This window comes from Bubalus kerabau, chromosome 15 (assembly GCF_029407905.1).
Source record: "Bubalus kerabau isolate K-KA32 ecotype Philippines breed swamp buffalo chromosome 15, PCC_UOA_SB_1v2, whole genome shotgun sequence".
Classification (NCBI taxonomy): Eukaryota; Metazoa; Chordata; class Mammalia; order Artiodactyla; family Bovidae; genus Bubalus; species Bubalus kerabau.
In genome coordinates this window covers 22,119,222-22,141,205 of record NC_073638.1, presented here as the reverse complement: position 1 = coordinate 22,141,205, position 21,984 = coordinate 22,119,222, and the positions used below count along the sequence as shown (strand labels likewise).

At 42.9% G+C, this 21,984-nt stretch overlaps 3 protein-coding genes across 6 annotated transcripts in view; 2 read left to right on the top strand and 1 right to left on the bottom strand.

Moving 5' to 3' along the window:
* Positions 1-978: 978 nt before the first annotated feature.
* On the bottom strand, positions 979-6,932 carry CFAP68 (cilia and flagella associated protein 68). Its single transcript, XM_055547964.1, has 4 exons — positions 6,737-6,932; positions 3,756-3,986; positions 2,946-3,012; positions 979-2,778 (listed from the first exon to the last, which is right to left on the bottom strand). The coding sequence occupies exons 1-4, from the start codon at positions 6,776-6,778 to the stop codon at positions 2,609-2,611; spliced, it is 510 nt and encodes a 169-aa protein (XP_055403939.1). The 5' UTR covers positions 6,779-6,932; the 3' UTR covers positions 979-2,608.
* Positions 6,933-7,194: 262 nt separating this feature from the next.
* Positions 7,195-14,413, top strand: FDXACB1 (ferredoxin-fold anticodon binding domain containing 1). Its single transcript, XM_055547963.1, has 5 exons — positions 7,195-7,417; positions 7,891-8,047; positions 8,908-9,111; positions 9,262-9,420; positions 10,630-14,413. Exons 1-5 carry the CDS (start codon positions 7,246-7,248, stop codon positions 11,810-11,812), a joined length of 1,875 nt encoding a protein of 624 aa, XP_055403938.1. The 5' UTR covers positions 7,195-7,245; the 3' UTR covers positions 11,813-14,413.
* Positions 14,414-16,759: 2,346 nt separating this feature from the next.
* Positions 16,760-21,984, top strand: part of ALG9 (ALG9 alpha-1,2-mannosyltransferase) — a 114,237-nt gene continuing 109,012 nt past the window's right edge. For 3 of the 4 annotated variants that reach the window (XM_055547961.1, XM_055547958.1, XM_055547959.1), the window contains exons 1-3: positions 16,760-16,962; positions 17,963-18,101; positions 19,089-19,223. In XM_055547961.1, coding sequence (XP_055403936.1) covers positions 16,832-16,962; positions 17,963-18,101; positions 19,089-19,223 — 405 coding nt within the window. In that variant the 5' untranslated portion in view covers positions 16,760-16,831. Of the gene's footprint in view, positions 16,967-17,962; positions 18,102-19,088; positions 19,224-21,984 lie in introns of all 4 variants that reach the window. The other variant, XM_055547962.1, reaches the window with a different exon arrangement.

Below are 21,984 nucleotides of genomic sequence, written 5' to 3'. Positions count from 1 at the left end.
CAAGACCACTAGCCCTTAGGAAAACACAAATCAAAACCATGAGAGACCATTTTACACTCACTAGGATGGCTATTATAAAATGAAAACAAACAAACAAAACACCAGAAAACATGTGTTGGTAACGGTGTGGGGAAATTGGAACCCTTGTGTGTTCATTACGGGTGGGAATGTAAAAAAGTGCAGCCACTATGGGAAACTGGCATTTCCAAACTGTAGAATTATCACATGATCCGGCAATTCCACTTATGGGTATATGCCCAAAATAATCAAAAGCAGGGATTCAAACAAGTATCTGTGCACCAATGTTCATAGCTCTCCTGGTGGCTCAGGGATTCTTCTGGTAAAGAATCCAATCTGCCTGCAATGCGGGACACACCTGGGTTCGATCCCTGGGTGGAGAAGATCTCCTGGAGGAGGGCATGGCAACCCACTCCAGTATTCTTGTCTGGAGAACCACCATGGGCAGACGAGCCTGGCAGGCTGCAGTCCATGGAGTCGCAAAGAGTCAGACAATACGAAGCGACTAAGCGCGCACACAGCACAGCAGCGTTCACAGCAGGAGCATCCACAAAAAAGATCCAGCATTACCCAAAAGACGAAAACAACCCAAGTGTCTACTAACAAGAGAACAGAGAAGTAAAATGTGGCATAATCCAACGGAAGTCTTAGAAAGGACACATGCTGTAACATGGATGAAACCTGAAAACAAACCAAGTGAAATAAACCAGAGACAAAAAGAAAACTATTGCATGATTCCACTCATATGAGGTACCTAGAACCGGCAAATTCATAGAGACAGAAAATAGAATAGAGGTTACCAGGGACAGGAGAGGGGAACGAGGAATTGTTGCTTAATTGGTATAGCGTTTCAATTTGTAATGATGAAAAAGTTCTGGAAATGGTGGTGATGGTTGTACAACGCTGTGCATGTATTTAATGCCACTGAATTGTACACTTAAAAAAAGTTAAAATGGTACATTTTATGTTATATTTTATCACAATAAAAAATGCACTGGATACCTAGGGAGTAGGACAGACACATAACATATAAACTTAAAACATGTGTCTATAAAATATTCATACTGGAAAATGTACACCAATGAATTATTAATATTAGCAAGAGATAATAATTCAAATTCTATAGCTGATCAAACAATACAATGCAATTTCCATCAACATCCTATCTTTTTTGTGGAACTTGGCAAATTGATTCTAAAATTTACATGGAAATGCAAAGCGTCAAAAATCGCTAAGACGCTCTTGCAGAAACACAAAGTAAAATGATTTGATCTACTGGATGTTAAGACTTATACAATTATCATAATTAAGATAGTGAGGTAATTAAGGCATTATAGCTAAGATGGGATTAAATAAAAAACAACGGTTAGGCTAATGGAATATAATAGAGAGCCCAGAAACATACCCAAGTATACACAGATAGGTGATTTATATTAAAAATGGCTCTGAAGAGCAGTGAAGAAAGGATGGTCTTTTTCATAACTAATATTGGGACAACTGGATAGCCATACAGAAATAAACAAAACTTAGTCACTACCCAACATCATGTATAACATAAATTCCATATTCATACCTGTTTCAAAAAATAATGAAGATTTGGGAGGTAATATATGGGAGACAGTTCCCATATATTACATTGTCATCTTAAATAGATTAAAAAAAAAAAAAAAAAAAAAGGAAAGTACTGATGTTAAGACCATTGCCTCTGAGTGTTCACCAACCCTAAACTATTCACAATCTTTTTCTCAATTGTAGCCAGTTCCTCACAACGAAAGACCCATCTTAAACCAGCTGAGTCATCCCAAATTTCTAAAAGTATCCTACCCTAACATCACCTTTCTGAATCATTACCAAGATTGTGTCAAGATGAGGTTCTTCCTTGTCACAGGTTTAATAAACAACTCAGCTTTGTCTGATCAGCAGTTTTCTTTGGCGATCTTTGTCAGGGAGTCAAAATTTGACAGTCTTTTATCTTTTTGAGATATAAACTGAAATATTTATAGATTAAATTATATAATTTCAGAGAAAAATTTAAAAATAGAGAAAGTAAATAGGGATAGATAAGATTGGTCATTGATTGTTGAAGCTGGGTAATGGTACATGCTAGTTCATTATACTATTCTGTCTAGTTTTTTATGTTTCAAATTTTCCATATTAATAAAAATAGTTATATTTCTTCTTCTAGTCCTTAAGAGGGGATATGCATTAGAAGACAGTAAATATAACTTATCTGACCATGACTACCAGGCTCACATCCAGAAAGCATCTAGCCAAATGTAGCCTAAGTCAGGATGGATTTTGCAGCTCTGCCCCTCACACAAGGCAGGGAAGAGCAGAGTGGTTGTAGATTTGAAAGAAATAACTCTTTTCAATGCTGTCCTACAACACTCGTAATGTAGAATAAGAGTAAATATACTTAAATTTGACATTTAAATCTTGGTTTAAAAGAGTGGGGGTAGAGAAAATTTGTTGGGCTTTGTTTATTCAGACAGTAAAACTGTGCTACAGTCAGCTAAATTCTTAGTTGTGCTTAAAATGGGCTCCCTCCTACATTCTACGCTGGAAAAACAAAACTTATTCTTTCTTAGAATCATGGACTCTGAAACTGGCAGTTACTAGGATTCCACACACACACAGAGTGATGATCAGTTTGAGGCTTTGAATAACTAGTCATGTAAGTTGACTTTTCTGTGCACTTGTATGGAGGAGGAACCAGCTCAGGTTGATGTCCTGGGAACCAGTGAGGCTCTCGCTTAAACCCTGAGGAGGAGAAAAGAGGAGTCTTAGTAAGTAGTCTCTTTGTTATTTCTGAGCGAATATACAGTGAAACCTGTCAGAGCTGAGAAAAGAGATAAATCATTCACTCATCTAAGTTTTCTTTGTGTTCCTCCTGAGGCAATAAGAATTAAAAAGAATAGGTCACCTACTATGGGTTGAAAGTGGCCTTCTGTTGTTGTAGCTTGTTTCATATGTTGTTTCAAAGTAGTGTCCAAACTGGAAAGAAAAGGTAGTAGTTTAAAAATACAGGAGTCTATAGCCAAAGCTGGGAAATAAAGGACACAATGGCATAAATTCTAGCAGGCTCCATACTATTTTAGCTTGACTAGAGATCTATACATGGCATTAACCTATATCCTACCAATTTTTATATACTGTGTGTGTTTGTTTAGGAGATTTCAGGGCAAGATGAAGATAAATGACAAATCTAGCTGGCAGGGACCAGAGGAGAAACTAACCTGAATCAGAAGACATTAGATAAATATTTCTGTAGACTAATGAAATCCAAAGAAAAGCAAGAGAAAAAGCATGATACTCATCCTTTTATTACCTTGTGGTTGTTTAGTAGCTAAGTCGTGTCTATCTCTTTGTAACCCGATGGACTATAGCCCGCCAGGCTCCCCTGTCCATGGGATTTCCCAGGCAAGAATACTGGAGTGGGTTGCCATTTCCTTCTCCAGGGGATCTTCCAGACCCAGGGACTGAATCCGTGTCTCCTACCTGGCAGGCGGATTCTTTACCACCGAGCCACCTGGGAAGCCTTACAATAACATAATATTCAGCTTGATTGTAAAGTGGGATAAGTGTTCCACCTGAGGACTGCTGCCCTCTTCCAACCATTCACTGAACAGAAGCCTGAAAGATCTCAGCATTGGAAGTTATCTGATTCCTGTTTCTCAAATGGCCATTGGTGTTTCTTTTGCTAACAGAAGAAAACAAAGAAGAGAAAGTTCAGTTACCTGGGAAGGCAAGGGTTTTGGCTGCACGATATTCTTTAGGTCATATCTTTCCTGGTTCCAGTTGCCCATCAGGGTACAGTTTGAATAGGCATCTTCATTAGTGTTGCATCTCCATCCATACTGGAAAAACTTGGACATATCATTCCAATCCGTCCACACTTCAGCATGGCCATCTGCATTAATGAGGCTGCCATAGTGTGGGTTTGTAAGGAAACAGGCGAGGACCTGTCTCTGGGAAAAGGTGGCAATAGAAAAGTTTGTTGCACAAACCAAAGAGCAGAAAACACATCCCTTTCTCGTCCTTGGCCAAGCATAAGTACACCTTCTAAAGATCTAGGCTTTCCTCTCAGTTTAATAATTGTCATCCTGTTTCCTTCCAAGTTCATAAATCCTTTGACCTACCCTCTCAATCAGCAATAGTAGATGACTAAATAGATTAAATGCACCCCCCCCACCCCCCACCCCCGCCAAAAGGCAAGAGAACTTCAGTACCCTAACACTACTGGAGAACTAGAAAATAATTCTGGTGATTTTGAGGTGTAAGAATTTAAGGACTAATTACTGCTATCTTCAAAGAGAAGACAGAGAAGTGAGAGCTGGATAACTAGATAATACGATAGATCAATGATCAACAAATGATAGTTTCCTTCCTTTGGGCCCAGCTCAAACGCCACATCTTAGGATACAGCGTTCCCTTTTCATGATGCCTTACCTCAAGTTAACTTCTCTCAATTGTCTCACACAGAACTTTATCTTCATACTTTTATATATCCATAACTTTATACCCAGAGAAGGCACTGGCACCCCACTCCAGTACTCTTGCCTGGAAAATCCCATGGACAGAGGATCCTGGTAGGCTGCAGTCTATGAGGTCGCTAAGAGTCGGACACAACTGAGCGACTTCACTTCGACTTTTCACTTTCATGCATTGGAGAAGGGAATGGCAACCCACTCCAGTATTCTTGCCTGGAGAATCCCGGGGACGGGGGAGCCTAGTGGGCTGCCATCTCTGGGGTCGCACAGAGTCGGACACGACTGAAGCGACTTAGCAGCAGCAGCAACAACTTTATACCACATGTTAGAGTTCTTTAAGGAAGTGTGGAATCTTTTACACTGAAATATGCATCCCTTGAGGACAAGATCTGTCACTTTTTCATTACTGCACCCTCTCCCTCTGTATACCCTCCCAATCAATAGTAATTTGCACATAGCAGATGACCAATGTCTGAATTTCAATTTTTTTGGTAAGGAATCAAAAGCCTAACCATTTCTAATTTGGGTTAAAAGTTCAGTCTGGTCCCTTGGCTTAGGAGCAAGACAATACCTTCTCTGAAGATGAATACTTTGAAGTTGAGGAGCTTGTGTCTGAAGATTTTATAGCAGAGTAACAGCAAACCTTACTCTGACGTTCCATATTCTTTAAAACAAGAGATGACACTAAACCTGGCCTTCCCAGTTCTCCAGGCAAAGAAAGAATTTAGATCGCCCAGATCACCAGGTGGCCATGATTTGGTAGTCAGCACCCACCCACCTTTCCACAGCTAGAGACAAAGCCAACACTGTAAGTTTAAAGGTAACTGCCCGCACATCATGGGCCTTTGTGAAGATAGATGCATGCACTTATGTCAACAAACAGCATGACAACTAAGAGCAGTTGGTCCCACAAAGTCCTCAGGCCATGTACTCAGATGACACTGTCCCTGGGGCTGTTAAGGATAGACATCCCCACCCACTTAGTTGTTCAAACCTGAAAACTGGGGCTTATCTTTGACTCTTGGTTTCTCTTTCAACTCCCTTACATCTATTCAATCACTAGGTCTTGTTGATTTTTTAATCAGTGCACTACCCTCCATCTCCACTGAAAGTGAAAGTGAAGTCGCTCAGTAGTGTCTGACTCTTTGTGACCCCATGGACTGTAGCCTACCAGGCTCCTCTGTCCATGGGATTTTCCAGGCAATAGTACTGGAGTGGATTGCCATTTCCTTCTCCAAGGGATCTTCCCGACCCAGGGATCAAACCCAGGTCTCCCACATTGTAGACAGATGCTTTACCATCTGAGCCACCAGGGAAGTCCATCTCCACTACCAAGTTTCAATTCAGATCACTATCAGCCCTAGTCTCCGTTACTGCAGTAACCTTCTATCTGGACTCCTTGCCACCAACCTTGTTCTTCTTCTATCCCTTCTCCATAGGAAAGCAGAATTTTTGAAAATGAAAATCTAATTGTGTCATCTTCCTACTTAAAAATCTTTCAGTGGCTGGCCACTGCTTTCAGAGTAAGGTTAAGGCTATAAAAAATGCCTATATGAACTGGTCCCTGCTTTTCAGTCTCATTTGTTATCCACTGTCCCTCAAACTACATTTCAGTCAAACTCAGCTACTGTGTTTTTCCATCATGCTTTTGCATTTATTGTTACTTCTGCCTTTTCAGTCCTCCTGACTCAGGCAAGGTGTAGTCCCCCCCAGTCCCCTTAGCTTTCAACTCAGGTGCACTTCATCCACAAAATCTTTCCACTTCATCCCCAAACTTGGTCCCCTTCAGTGTGCTCCTCAGCGACCTGAATTACTCCATTCATAGTACTGCTGCTGCTGCTAACTCGCTTCAGTCGTGTCCGACTCTGTGCGACCCCAGAGACGGCAGCCTACCAGGCTCCCCCGTCCCTGGGATTCTCCAGACAAGAACTACCGGAGTGGGTTGCCATTTCCTTCTCCAATGCATGAAAGTGAAAAGTGAAAGTTAAGTCGCTCAGCCGTGTCCGACTCCGACACCAAGGCTCCTCCTTCCATGGGATTTTCCAGGCAAGAGTACTGCATCTCACTAAATCAGAATTGTCTCTTTTGCCGTGCATCCTCCACCACAGTACCAGCTCAGAGAAGTCATAGGCCACATCCTGTTCCTCCATATATCGAACAGCCTCCATAGGCCTGGGGCATAACACTCAACACTTCTTGAATGCATAAAAGGTAGCGGAAAGAAGCACCTGGAAAAACTCCGAATAACAATGATAATCGGTTGCAGTCATTTCGGATGAGATGAAGGCTGTTAAAAATCCTCTGAGTCAGGATGCAGAACGCAGCACCATCTCTCCTTGGCCTCAGCCCGGCCCTGCTTCCTTCACTTAGAACTCACTTCACCTTCGACCTGTCTGCCCCACCCCCGCCCCCGCCCCCAACCCCCCGAAGCTAGTGACTGCTCAAGACCTCAGGCAGGTGTGACGAAGTCGCTCAGGGCCGCCCTTGGGCCCAAAAGAATTTAACACTTCCGATGGGGTGAGGGAGTGAGGGGATTGGGTGGCCGGTGTCTCGTTCTTGCTCTCATGGCTATTTTCCTACTCGGGACTTCGCGGCCCCAGTTTGTCAAGACAACCAGACGCTGTGATACGTCATCAACCAGCTACGCGTCAAGAGGTGGGGCCACAACAGAATCGCGAAGGAAGTGACGTAAAAAAAGAGCGCCTCGGAGAACTTGAGACGGGAGCACGTGGGGTCCATGGCCCCGCGGCGCCTCCTGTTGGTTGGAGAGGGGAATTTCTCTTTTGCCGTCGCTCTGAGTGAGACCCTGGATCCAAACACGAGTCTAACCGCCACCTGTCCCCAGCGCTCAGCGGACCTGGCCCGGGATCTGGTGGTCCGAGAAAACCTACAGCGCCTGCGCGAGCGAGGTAGCGAAGCCCAGCCCTCCACGAAGCCCCGCCCAGCTGTGGCGCCCCCGACTAAGTGGAAAGGGTGGGAATGGTGGGGATTCAGGGAACTTGGCCGTTGCTCTTGGTCTTCCCCGGGGCTTCCCAGATGGCTCTAGTGGTAAAGAACCCGCCTGCCAATGTGAGTCTTAAGAGATGCGTGTTCGATCCCTGAGTGGGGAAGATACCCTGGAGAAGGGCATGGCACCCCAATCACAGTATCCTTGCCTGGAGAATCACATGGACAGAGGACCCTGGCCGGCTACAGTCCATAGGGTCTCAAAGAGTCTGACTGGACCAAAGCGACTTAGCACACACGCACTTCATCTTCCCATGGACATTTACAGACAGCCTGCTGTGTGCCTGGACTTGGGCTGTTTTGCACCTCGTGTTAGGGAGGGTTTTTCTCTTGTTCCATGGTTTTATCACATCCTCCTGTCTATATTTCATGCCAGGTAACCAGGTACGCTTCGGTGTGGACTGCACCCACCTGGCAGATGCCTTTGAACCGCAAGACAGAGAATTTGATCGAATTTATTTTAACTTCCCGCACTGTGGGCGCAAAGCTGGAGTAGCTAAGAACAGGGAACTGCTTGCCAAGTTTTTCCGGAGGTGAGGAGAGCTGAGCGCTCACAAGTGAAATGTTTAAGATGTACATTGCATAGTTCCTGCACTCAGACATGTTAGTTTGGGAAATAGGACATACAAGAAAACGTGTTGCTCCAAAGGAACCCACAGTCTAGTTGGAGAGGCAGACATTTAACCCTAAATGCTAAGTACAAGTGCAAACATGTACTGTTGGGCCAGAAAAGGGAGGATCACCTATTTTTGATAATGCAAAATGATAGTAGGCAGTATAAACTAATTTAGGAGCCAAACTATCTGCATTCAAATCCCCACCCACCACTTAATAGCTTTGTGGTTTTTGTGATTGTTTACTTGATCCTTATTTGCTTTTGCTTCCTCATCCATAAACTGAAGATATTAACATAACTACCTCATAAAATTATTGTGAACTTAAAACGGTGCTTTATACTATTATACCAAAACATGAAACATAGTTATCATGAAACTTTGCACAGAGGCAATATTTTAAGTTAGTATTTGAAGTACAAGTAAAATTTTAACAAGCAGGAGGGGAGTGAAAAGAACAGCTTTCTAAATGGGAAAGAACAGCCTGATCACTGAATCACATATAGGAATTTTATAGACAATGACTTTTCAATGAAATATACGTGAACAATAGAAATGTGAAGCTGGATAACTTTCTGGTCAGCCACTAATATTAGTTACGAGTTGAGCATTGAATTTAAATTCTTACTTCCAGCTCCTTTTTTTGCATGTTTGACGTCTTGATAGATCTTTGCAAATAGATATGATTGGGTTTTAATTAACTCACAGATGAACCATGTATATACAGCTAATTCCCACTTGTTTCTGGTAAATGATTGGTGTTTCCTTATCCCCGTTAGCTGTGCAGATGTTCTTGCAGAAGACGGAGAAGTCCACGTGGCATTGTGTAGAGGACAAGGTGGGACTCCTGCTGATAAGCCAATGAGAGAATGGCACAACAGTTGGCAAGTGGTTGCTATGGCCGCTCTGGGGGGATTCATTTTAAGCGATGTACATCCCTTCAACTGTGAGGCTGTGCCAGGCTACAAGTGCACTGGATATAGGTAGGTAATAACAGATCTAAGCTTTTTCCATCTCTCTCACTAATGATAAAAAATCCCATTGACACTTTTTCTTGCTAATTTCTTGATTTAGCCTTTAGGAATAATTGCTGTCTTTAATAGTGACAGACTTAATAACTGCTATTTTGCCAGGAGTCAAGATAAGTCCTTTCATATAGAAGGTGCCTTGAACCATATCTTCACCCGGAGCTTACCTTTTGAAAGTTTGCAACCAAAAATCTCCAGGATCAAACTGGGTGACCAGTGGTTTTCTTTTCTGGAACCAGAAGTACTTGTAGGAAAACTGAACAGGTAACCTGATTTTACCAGAAACTTCCTCTGTCTCTAATTGTATCTTGATTGACTTAATAATCAGGCAGTCATACATTGAATGGATGCTACATTAATTGTTAATGATGTTGTGCTGTGAATACTTATAAATCTGGCCCACACAGTCTCTTTATAATTAAAAATTTTCATATTATCTGCAAATATCTTATGATATCACTTATATGTGAAATCTAAAAAAAAGGGGGTACAAAACAGAAATAGTTACAGATGTAGAAGACAAACTTATGGTTACAAAGGGTCTGCTGCTAAGTCACTTCAGTCGTGTCCGACCCTGTGTGACCCCACAGACGGCGGCCCACCAGGCTCCCCCGTCCCTGGGATTCTCCAGGCAAGAACACTGGAGTGGGTTGCCATTCCCTTCTCCAATGCATGAAAGTGAAAAGTGAAAAGGAAGTCGCTCAGTTGTGTCCGACTCTTAGCGACCCCATGGACTGCAGCCTACCAGGCTCCTCCGTCCATGGGATTTTCCAGGCAAGAGTACTGGAGTGGGATGCCATTGCCTTCTCCGATGGTTACAAAGGGTCAGGGGGGTATAAACTTGGAGATTGGGACTGACTTGCACATATTTCTATATATCAAATAGATAACTAATAAGGGCCTATTTTATAGCGCAAGGAACTCTATTCAGTACTCTGTAATGGCCTATGTAGAAAAAGAATCTAAAAAAGAGTGGATATATGGGACTTCCCAGATGGTGTTAGTGGTAAAAGATCCATCTGCTAATGCAGGAGATGCAAGAATCATGATTTCGATCCCTGGGTTGGGAAGATCCCCTGGAGTAGGAAATGGCAATTCATTCTGGTACTCTTGCCTGGAAAATCCCGTGGATAGAGGAGCCTGGTGGGCTACAGTCCATGGGGCTGCAAAGAGTCAAGACACAACTGAGCACAGCACAGCCTATGTATATGTATAACTGATTTGTACATGTGAAACTAAAAGCAATATTTTAAATCAACTATACTCCAGTAAATTTTTTTTTAAATTATCATATTTCCTGGTATATTACAGGCTGTCAGAATTCTGAAACACATGCCACTCTCTTTATAGTAGATGATTTGTTTCCTTTCTGGATCAACTTGATGATTCTTTTTATTAAGCTATTCTTTTTGATTCTAGCTACATTATCATTATTTATAATTTTAAAAGTTATTTTTGTGTGTGTTTAAACAGGGGCTTCCTAGAAGCAGCTTCATGTCATCCTATCAAGACCATAAATGAGAAACTCATTGCTGAACTGGGGAAAGCTTTCCCTCTAAAAAGGCTGAAGTGTTCTTCCCCTTTGCTGCCACAAGGAGACGCCAGTGTTCTCACATCCCACAACCCTGACATCCTATCAACTGCCTTTTGGATTAGTCTCCACGAAGATAACTCAAATTTTGAGTCCCTGACTAGTGGGATGACACAAGACGCAGAGGACTTTCTAGTGTCATTTTCAGCACTCAGCCTTCCCAAGAGCTCCAGAAGAGACAGTAGGGAAGAAGCCCATGAAGGAATGTATGGCCAGGCCAAGGTCTGCCTTAGACCTTCTCTTCTGGTTCACATCCAGGCTGTAATCCAAGCACCAGACTTTCTCCCTGGTTCTCTGCACATCCTCAGTGGACCTGTCTTTCAGAGGTGCTGCATCTCACCTTTCACAATGCCAGCATTTCACGAGACTTTGTATATCCTTGGATTTAATAAAAATCTGAAGGACAGCTGTCTTCAGTCACTACTGGATCATCTGAAGGGCATTCTAAACAGCCTTCTGACCCAGACATGGCTGGAGGGCTCTGAGCGGAGCAGTTCAGTGGAATTTGTCTTTCAACCAACTGGGGAAAGATATATGATTACTGTGAAGTCTCAAAATTTTGGCCCAGATTGTGTTAAGGACCTGATTATTGGGTCTGTTACCACATCTGCTACAAGTGTGATACACAAAGACCAGTGTTTTGTGTGTGTGTGTATGAACTTGGACCTCTTAGCCATGCTTGTCTGGGGTATCTCTGATTGGAGGATGCTGTGGACCTCTGATAGTCGTTTCCTGAAGAATTTTGCCCCTGGAAAAATAGAACCCTTTAAAAGCTATTCCCTATATCCTCCATTCTATGTGCATGATATTAGTTTTTGGTTAGATGAAAAGAAAAGATTTGATGAAGTCGAGTTTCACACTCTGGCCCGAGCAGTGTCCCAGGACACCGTTATATCCATACAATTCCTTAGTCGTTTTCAGCATCCAAAGACCGAACAGGTCAGCCTCTGCTATAGACTGACCTACCAGACCTGTGACAAGGCCCTGACCCAGCAACAGGTAGCATCAATGCAGTCCCAGCTTAGGAAAGAGATTCAACAAAGACTTCATGTGACACCTCGGTAGTTTAGTAAACTCATCTCTCCATAGTGATCCTTGTGGGTGTGGGTGGAAAAAGACCAGTTTGTAAACTGTTGTACTTTCTGGACTTTTTGTTTGTCTTGTAAAAATCTTCTACTTTGTAAAAGATTGGTTAATTGAGGGGCTTCCCTGGTGGTCCAGTGGTTAAGAATCCACCTCACAGTGCAGAGGACAAGGGTTTGATCCCTGGTCGGAGAACTAAGATCCCACATAACTCAGAGCAACTAAGCCCTCATGCTGCAGCTACTGAGCTCTCACTCCAGAGCCTGTGTGCCACAACTAGAGAGTCTGAGCACTACAAGGAAAGATCCTGTGTGACACAGTAAGATCCTGAGTGCTGCAACTAAGACCTGATGCAGCCAAATAAAATTTTAAAAATTTAAATATTGGTTGTTTGGCTCAAAAGATACCTGTGGCTCAGTCACTGAGACTATAATGTGATTGATGACCTTCGGAGGTGTGCAATATTTTGATCATGAGTAATGACAGGGAAACAAACAAAAAAACAGCATCTTAAACATTAGATGCTATCATTCTGAAGAGGCAGTAAAACTTGAGTGTCTCCTCAAATATAAATATATTTTATGCAATGTCAGTTCCTCTTCCTTAACTCTACCATATCATCTCTCTAAATCAATTGAGAGTGGTTTTTAAAGTTCAGTTCAGTTCAGTTCAGTCTCTCAGTCGTGTCTGACTCTTCGAGACCCCATGAATCACAGCACGCCAGGCCTCCCTGTCCATCACCAACTCCCAGAGTTCACTCAGACTCAGGTCCATCGAGTCAGTGATGCCATCCAGCCTTCTCATCCTCTGTCGTCCCCTTTTCCTCCTGCCCCCAATCCCTCCCAGCATCAGAGTCTTTGCCAATGAGTCAACTCTTCGCATGAGGTGGCCAAAGTACTGGAGTTTCAGCTTTAGCATCATTCCTTCCAAAGAAATCCCAGGGCTGATCTCCTTCAGAATGGACTGGTTGGATCTCCTTGCAGTACAAGGGACTCTCAAGAGTCTTCTGCAACACCACAATTCAAAAGCATCAATTCTTCGGCGCTCAGCCTTCTTCACAGTCCAACTCTCACATCCATACATGACCACAGGAAAAGCCATAGCCTAGCCAAGGCAGACCTTTGTTGGCAAGGTAATGTCTCTGCTTTTGAATATGCTATCTAGGTTGGTCATAACTTTCCTTCCAAGGAGTAAGCGTCTTTTAATTTCATGTCCGCAGTCACCATCTGCAGTGATTTTGGAGCCCCCAAAAATAAAGTCTGACACTGTTTCCACTGTTGCCCATCTATTTCCCATGAAGTGATGTGACCGGATGCCATGATCTTTGTTTTAAAGTTAGACCATTTATTAGCTTGGTTAAGTTGCAAGTGCTTCATATTATTTTTGGTATCATAATCATGTTTATTCTCTGGTTGACTGCTGTTAAAGTCATGGAACTGAACAGGTGTCAGATTTAGAGTTCACATTTGGGTCTGTCTGACTCTAAAGCCCATGTTCTTTCTGCCACTTTCTGTTACTTTACTTTTCTTTCCTTGGATTTCAACAATAATCTCTCAACTGTGATTAACTCTAAACTTTGCTCCCCTCGATTTTGGGGCTTTCTGTTGTACCTCTAAAGAACATTTGGAGATTGACCCAGCCCAGGACTCTGCAGAATGGGGTGCCCTAATGTGAATTAATGTATGTTCCTATTAATACCTAGGATCTGCTGATTAGAATTATAGTGTAAACTCTGTGAAGGAAATAACTGTCTTACTTATTCTTTTTTTTAAATTTCTGTTTTTATTTTTTGTAACTGAAGTATGATTGATTTCAAATGTCATTTATTCTTGTATTTGGACAAGAGCATGTGGAAAGGCAAGAACTGAAAGAAACAAATTAGTGTATTATAATGCAAACAAAATATGATGGTGACCTGGACCTGGGTGGTAAAAAGCGGTTGGACTGGGAAATAATTCAAAGGACTTACTGATAAATATATATGCACACACAAATATTTTGGAGTTAGAGAAATAAAGGAATCAAACAGAATCCCTAGTTTTTTGATCAAGCAACTAGGAGAAGTATCTTTAATTGGAGTAGGAAAACTGGCATGGGAGTAAGTTTAGGTAGTGAATCAAGGGATCTCTTAAGGACACATGTATTGCTTGGCTCTCCACATAGACTTTAAACTAATTGAGGGCAGAAGTGGTTCAATGGTAAAGAATCCATCTGCCAATGCAGGAGATGACAGAGACGGGTTTGATCTCTGGGTTGGGAAGATACCCTGCAGAAATAAGTGGCAACCCACTCCAGTATTCTTGCCTGGGAAATCCCAAGGACAGAGGAGCCTGGTAGACTACAGTTCATAGGGTCACAAAGAGTCGGATATGACTTAGTGACTGAGCATGTGACTTAACAGTTTTCTTCCAACCCCAATAGTGCTTAGTAAGCATGAAACCAAGCACGACCCTGCAGGGTCTTCCTGGGGTGAGATCCCTCCAACGTCTTCCATACCTGCCGCCTCTTGTTTGTAGAAAAGCGTTAGCCTCCTAGGCCTTCCCTGAGTTCCAAAGGTTTATTTTGTTTGTTTGTTTTGGCCGCACAGCAGGTGGGTTCTTAATTCCTGATACCAAGGGTAGAACCCACGCCCCTCGCAGTTGAAGTACAGAGTCTTCACCACTGGACCTCCAGGGAAGTCCAACAAAGAGCAGATTTGATGCAATGAGAAATGAGAATATGCAGAAACAAATCAGTCATGCGAGATAATAATAGTTTAGCTTTCAAAAAAAAGTAACTCTAGTTCTGCCTCAACGGCTATAGATAATATTTTGAGTCATATCCTTGTGCATTTTATTGATTCTAAACCCCCACCAGATGGAAGAAGTTAATTGCATGTTGATCACCAGGACATAGACCCCAGGAGGTTGTTGAGGCTGACTCCTGAAATACCACCCTGTTAACGTCATCACCAACCAATCAAGGACGTCCATGAGCTGATCATAAACATCTCAACTGTTTCTCTCACCTTGCCTTTAAAACACCTCCCTTGAAAGGCTTGGGGTAGTTTAGGTGTTTTGAGCATGAGCTGCCCATTCTCTTTGCAATAAACACTGTACTTTGTTTCAACAAAGCCCAGTGTTGGTACATTGTCTTTTCTGTGCAGGTGGGCAGACCCACGTTTAGTTTGGCATCACTTGGATGAGGAATCATTTGAGCTGGATCTTAAAACAAGGACAGGGATGTGATGGGATGATTGTTAGGCAAGGAGGGCATGCATTCCAGGCAGAGGGCATACATGAGCAGAGGTATAGATAAGGAAGTGTCCAGGGTCCTTCACAGGCTAGTTAGTTGAAACATGAAGTGTGTATAGGAAAGTAGAGGGAGATGAGATTAGAAAAGTATATCGCACCTGGAGTTAGTTCATGAAAGCCCACAAATGCTGGAATAAGAAGTGTGTGCTTTATTTTGTAGGCAATAGGGAAAATCTGGTAATCTTTGATTAAGGAAGTGACACAGAGAAGTATTTTAGAAAGTTAATTGGACAGTGTTGCAGAGGATCAATTTGAGATGGGAGATCCCTGTGAGGACACTATTGTAGTAGTCTTAGGTAGAGTCAGGGATGGGCCTGACTAGAGTGAAATGAAAAAGAGGTGGATGTATGAGATATAGTTAGATTAGGATGTCTGAATTTGGTAACTAGTAATTTCACATGGGAATTGAGCAATAGGATCAGTCTCCATTGTTAATACTTGGAAATTTTTAGTATGAAGTCTTAACTAGGGATCCTGTCAAGTTTCTCAGTCCCTCTATAACCTTGTTTTAGTTACTGGTATAGAGCTCCACTGGAGAAGGCGATGGGACCCCACTCCAGTACTCTTGCCTGGAAAATCCCATGGACGGAGGAGCCTGGTAGGTTGCAGTCCATGGGGTCGCTAAGAGTCAGACACGACTGAGTGACTTCACTTTCACTTTTCACTTCCATGCATTGGACAAGGAAATGGCAACCCACTCCAGTGTTCTTGCCTGGAGCATCCCAGGGATGGGGGAGCCTAGTGGGCTGTGGTCTATGGGGTCGCACTGAAGCGACTTAGCAGCAGCAGCAGCATAGAGCTCCACAGAGCGGGACAGAGTTCTTCGACTGGGGGAGCAGGCAGAGTGTCAGGAACAGATGCATGACCCCTGAGTCACTGGTGTGGTATCATCAAGGTGCCTGTGGAGGAATGTATGAAATCAAGAGCTTTTTTCTGGTCTCCTGATTGGAAGAACACAGACTTTGTAGTAAGACCTGGGGTGGAATATGGCTCTACCACTTCTTTAGCTATGCAAACTTGGGCCTCAGTTTCCTTTTTGGTAAAATAAGGTGGTTGTATTAAATAAAATTTTAAAAAAGGATGATTTCATCCTTTATGGTAAGCACAGTAAATGCTTCCATAATGTTGTAGTAGCAATAGCAATGACTGATATCTTGTTGAATTTGCTGCACAGAATTTCTTTAGCCTTTCACTTTTCTTCTAATTCTGTATTCTGCTATTAGGGCTTTGTTTCTCTGAAGCAGTTAATTCGCTACAGGCTGTCCCTATTACTTGACAAAATACAGAGGACAAGGTGTCAGTGATCTTAAAATAACTTTCTCTTTGATAGATGGCTGTGCTATGGTTTTTAACTGAGTACCTATGTTTTCCACATGGAGTTGTTTTAATCACTTTCTATTTGTGCTTTCTTTTAAACGGATGCTGAAGGACAGTGTTTGTAGGAGAGTGAAGAATGCTAAGAAGTGAAGGAAGAGCGAATTAGGGAGAGGGAGGCATGCCCAGAACTACAAGTTATGTGGAAGGGATAACTATTGCATCTCTTAACCCGAATTTGCCCCAGTTGGCCCAAGAGCACTGGTGTTTAATCGTTTCTGCGCATGTCGAGGTCTTTTGTCCCTCGGCGAACACCGTTGCCAGCCCCGGCAATGTCTCCGCGCTCGTTGCTTTCGTAGGGTGCGGAGTTCTACCTTTTTTTCCCACGCTTGCCATGGCGAGCCGAGGGGCCCGGCAGCGCCTGAAGGGAAGCGGGGGCAGCGGCGGGGACACGGCCTCGGCCGCCGACAAGCTGCGGGAGCTGCTGTGCAGCCGGGAGGCGGGTAGCGCGGAGCCGCGGCCCGAGTAGGTGTGCGGGCGCGGCGGGGGCGTGGCCGGGCGGCGCGGGGCTGCCGCGGGCAGGGTCTCGCCTGCGCGGTACGGGAGGGTCCGCAGTCTCTGCACCCCGCGCCTTCTGCGGGCCGGGTGCACGCTGGGGCTCAGATGAGACCCCTCCTCAAGAGCTTAGATGAGACGCCCCCCAGGGCTTAGATGAGACCCCCCCCCCCCCGCCCTGCCCCCAGCTCGGGCCCGTGCTGCTAGTGGAGAAACCTGGAGTGCAGGTCTGTGCGGCTTCCGCCCCAGGCCCAGGATTAGTTGGAGAGAGCAAAGAGCACCTTGTATGGCTGTCTCGCACAGCTTCAGTCCCCCCAGGGTCTCGGCCCTTTACTCTTCTGTGTGGGGCCCAGCACTCTCCACACCAGTAGCCTCCTCTCTGTCCAAACTGGGGGGCTACAGGTTAAGACTGCGCCAGGGAGCTGTCAGCGAATGGAATTGGAGGACGCGGTGATGTCCTTTGCACACAGTAGCCTCTGGGCATTTGAACAGACCGGGAAATGAATAAAAGCCATGGAAAGTAATGACCTTGTTAGGAAAAGAAAGGGGAGAAGGAAATGGCAACCCACTCCTGTATTTTTGCCTGGAGAGTCCCGTGGACAGGGGAGCCTGGTGGGCTACTGTCCATAGGGTCGCTCAGAGTCGGACACGACTGAAGCGACTTAGCAGCAGCAGCAGGAAAAGAAAAAAAAAAAAAACGAACGAAAGCTTGTGGCCTACAACTGAGCAATTTGTTGGTTTGGGATAAGCAGAGTGTCACAGATGCCAAAGAAGAAGTGGACGTAATGACTAACGTTGATTAAGGTCTTAATTCCTTCTTCACTTATTCTACGCAGAACAATTAACGGTTCACCCTTTTAGGTGACCAACTCAAGTGCTTTGGTGTCTCTTGCCGTGTTGTCCTTTTTGCCTAGTTTTAGTTCTTCTAGTTAGCATGTCCTTCCTATCACGTACTTGTGTTTCTGAGCAGGTTATCTGGGAACAAAGCCGGACAAGTCTGGGCACCTGAAGGATCTACTGCTTTCAAGTGTTTGCTCTCAGCAAGGTTATGTGCTGCCCTGCTGAGCAACATCTCGGACTGTGACGAAACATTCAACTACTGGGAACCAGTAGGTGATTTCTCTACTTTTCTCTTTTTGTTCTCAATTTCACTGTTTGGGTCCTTGTTATTAATCAAGATACAAATGATATACAGTGTTGAGTTCCATCGCTCAGTCGTGTCGGACTCTTTGCACCCCCATGAACTGCAGCACGCCAGGCCTCCCTGTCCATCACCAACTCCCGGAGTTCACCCAAACCCATGTCCATCAAGTCGGTGATGCCATCCAACCATCTCATCCTCCTGACTACTAGTAAAATGACTTTATTTTCACTTCTGTATTCTAAGCTGATGATTTACCTACTATTGAAGGATATAGGAATTTGGCAGTTACGCAAAACAGTATAATTTGTAATTTTCTTAAAACATTTTAAAAATCAAAATAATACTTTGAGGTAGTTTAAAAATATTAAGTGCAAAAGAAAAGCAGTAACTCTATTTTCTACATCTTGTATACAAACACCTGTCCCCAGAGGCAACGACTTTCTTTAAATTTTTTGGCTTTTTTTTTTTTTTTACTGATGTTTACTAAAATAAACAATGTTACTGCATACTATGCTTATATTGCTGTTTCTTGATTTATACATTTATAAGTCTGTTGGACACTCTTTTATAGGAAATTCAGAGGTGAAATTTTTTGATCACATTTTGCATAAAAAATAAATGCTTAGTGTAGGTAGTTTTGGGAAAATATAAGATGTTGAGCTTTCCTGTTTTGTCTAAAGAGTATTTTTTTTTTTTTTAATAAGTAGAGGATAAAATCTGAGCTTTCAATGTTGGCCAAACGATAGTCTTACAAGATTTATAATATCTTAATATATCAGTATTGGGTCCTTTTGATTCTTATCCATCCATTAGTTGCAAATCTTGTTGACAATTTCAGCATTTTTGTGTACCTTTGTCTAGTTAATATTTTTGCTTAGAAACTTTATCTGCATCCCCTTAACAAGAAGTTTTGGCCAATATAACCCTGAATCCATTCGTTTTGTACTTTCAGACACACTACCTCATCTATGGGAAGGGGTTTCAGACTTGGGAATATTCTCCAGCTTATGCCATTCGCTCGTATGCTTACCTGTTGCTTCATGCCTGGCCAGCTGCATTTCATGCGAGAATTTTACAAACGAATAAGGTAAGAGCAGGCCAACTTGGAAGCAATCACAACTGATGAAGAGGTGGGTGAGTCTCTGGAACAGTTTTGTGAAAAAGACAAAATGTATTGGTTGTTAAGACAGGACTTTTTTTGAAGAAGAATCATTTATTCATTATTCAACAAATATTAATGGAGCAACTTGTATTTGGTAGATGCTTTTGTTAAGTGCTGTGAGTTTAACAGTGATCAATCCCCTCCCTCATGAAATCCAGTGAGGAAGATGAACATGGAACAAGTAATTATAAATGCAGTGGGTCTTGGAGGAGAAGTACAATGTGCGATAGGTTAGCGTATTAGGAGAGCTTAGTGTAAATAAAATACTGAAGGATAATTAGGAGTTAACCGAGACCTAACCTGATTACCTTTCAGAAATTTGACTGTGATGTGTCTTTAGTGTGAATTTCTTTGGGTTTATCCTGTTTGGAGTTTATTCAACTTCTTCAATTTTTAGGCTTATGTGTTTTGCAAATTTGGGAAGATTTTGACTGTTACTATTATTTTTTTAGTAGTTTTTCAATTCTGCCATGTTTCTCCTCTCCTGAGACTCCAATGATGTGGATGTTAGATCTTTTATTATAGTCTCATGGGTCCCTGAAGCTCTCTTCATTTTTTTTTTTCCAGTCTGTTTTCTCTGTGTTCACACTGAACAATTTCTATCTTAGGTGTTCCAGTTCACCGACACTTTCTTCTGTCCCCTCCTTTCTGCTGTTGAGTCTATCCATTGAGCTTTTATTTTGATTATTGTATTTTATTAGTTCTAAAATTTCAATTTGATTTTTCTTTTTATCTTATTTACTGAGACTCGATTTTTTCATTTGTTCCCAGTATGTTTTTAATTGCTTGTTGAAGTATTTTTACAATGGCTTCTCTAAAACTTTGTCAGATAATTCTAATATCTCATCTTGTTTTAGGTATCTATCGATTGACTTTTTCTCTTCAGGTTGAGATTTTCCTGTTTGAAAACAATATTTAGTTGAAACTTGGACATTTTGGGTATTACAGTATGAGATTCTGGATCTTATTCATGGGCCCAGCAAGCTTGCTCTGCACTATTCTGCTTTTCTTATTTGAGCCTCTCTTTTAGCTGGCTTCTTTTGATACCACTACAGCAAGAAAAAGGAGAGGGTTCTCCACCTGTTACTGCCAATTAGGGCTTGAGGTTCGCATTCCCCACTGGTCCTCCACGGATACCACGCTAGTGGTCAGGGTGGATATGCCTCATTACTGCTAGGTTTGAGGGAAGCAGAGTCCAAGATCTCCAAGTGGTCTTCACTGACACTGTGCCGGGAGAGGGAGCTCCTTACCACTGTCAAGGAGTCCTTGTCTCCCACCTGACCTTTGATGGTGGAAGTGGAGCCACATTTTTTCTGGGGTGCTTGGCTGGATTACAGGGGTTATTGTCTAAAAGTTTCTTTCTTGCTAGGCTACCCCTTTCTTGGTCTTATGGCTAGAAAGAGCAGGCCTTGATTGTTGTTTTTATGTCTGTGTACATTGGCATTTCTAGTTTACAATTTCTTTAGTTCCAAGTCTGGAACATAGAAGACCAGAGGAAAACCCAGGGAACTTTGCACCATGTTGTTCCTCAGGTCCAGTGTCCCTAGCCAATAGGTCTGATGCTTGGAGGAGAGCGTGAGTGGTAGAGTGGATTAGATGAGACTGAGAGGAAGAGGCCAGGCTTTAGGCAATTAGACTTTCTTTTTTTTCCAAGTGTATTATGAAACTATCAAAAGTTTTTCACAGAGGAGAGACATGATTGCATTTCCTTTTTAAAATAATCGGAAAGGTAGCACCTGTAGAAGGTGATAGAACTCTATCCCTCTGTCCCTAACTAGTATCAAATTTCTGATTTTTTTTGAACTTATTTGTCAAAGGAAAGATATACAGGAAGAGAGACTTAGTAGCAAAATAACAATGCATGTGTATGTGCATCCTCAGTCGCTTCAGTTGTGTCTGATTCTTTGCAGCCCTATGGACTGTAGCCCACCAAGCTCCTCTGTCCATGGGATTCTCCAGGTAGAGTACTGGAGTAGGATACCATGCCCTCCTCCAGGGAATCTTCACAGCCAGGGGATCAAACCCACGTTTCTTGCTCTCCTGCATTGCAGGCAGATTCTTTACCCGCTGAGCCACCTGGGAAACCCCAGAGAGAAATAACAATATGCAGAGCTTAAAATTTCCATTTCCACTTGGATTTCCACTATCACTTCAAATTGTAGCTTCTAGAGTCCCAACTGCAGCATCATAATTCAGAGTAGTAAAGGGTAGATTGTTGCTGAAAGACAGTTTAGTTCAGTTCAGTTCAGTAGCTCAGTCGTGTCTGACTCTTTGCAACCCCATGTACTGCAGCATGCCAGGCCTCCCTGTCCATCACCCAACTCCTGGAGTTTACTCAAACTCATGTCCAGTGAGTTGATGATGCCATCCAACCATCTCATCCTCTGTCATCCCCTTCTCCCGTCTTCGATCTTTTTCAGCATCAGGGTCTTTTCAAATGAGTCAGCTCTTCGCAGCAGGTGGCCAAAGTATTGGAGTTTCAGCTTCAGCATCAGTCCTTCCAATGAATATTCAGGACTGATTTCCTTTAGAATGGACTGGTTGGATCTCCTTGCTTTGCACGGGACTCTTAAGAGTCTTCTCCAGCACCACAGTTCAGAAGCATCAATTCTTCCGCGCTCAGCTTTCTTTATAGTCCAACTCTCACATCCATACATGACTACTGGAAAAACCATAGCCTTGACTA

What these genes read in the sequence shown, in the direction of transcription:
- CFAP68 (XM_055547964.1), bottom strand. Translation starts at nt 6,778, where the DNA reads ATGACTGCAACCGATTATCATTGTTATTCGGAGTTTTTCCAG. An exon ending in CAAAACCCTTGCCTTCCCAG is followed by an intron (nt 3,013 to 3,755) that starts GTAACTGAACTT and finishes TTTTCTTTCCAG; the next exon opens with TTTGGACACTACTTTGAAAC. An exon ending in AAGGCCACTTTCAACCCATA is followed by an intron (nt 2,779 to 2,945) that starts GTAGGTGACCTA and finishes TCTCCTCCTCAG; the next exon opens with GGTTTAAGCGAGAGCCTCAC.
- FDXACB1 (XM_055547963.1), top strand. Translation starts at nt 7,246, where the DNA reads ATGGCCCCGCGGCGCCTCCTGTTGGTTGGAGAGGGGAATTTCTCTTTT. An exon ending in ACAGCGCCTGCGCGAGCGAG is followed by an intron (nt 7,418 to 7,890) that starts GTAGCGAAGCCC and finishes ATTTCATGCCAG; the next exon opens with GTAACCAGGTACGCTTCGGT. An exon ending in CTTGCCAAGTTTTTCCGGAG is followed by an intron (nt 8,048 to 8,907) that starts GTGAGGAGAGCT and finishes TATCCCCGTTAG; the next exon opens with CTGTGCAGATGTTCTTGCAG.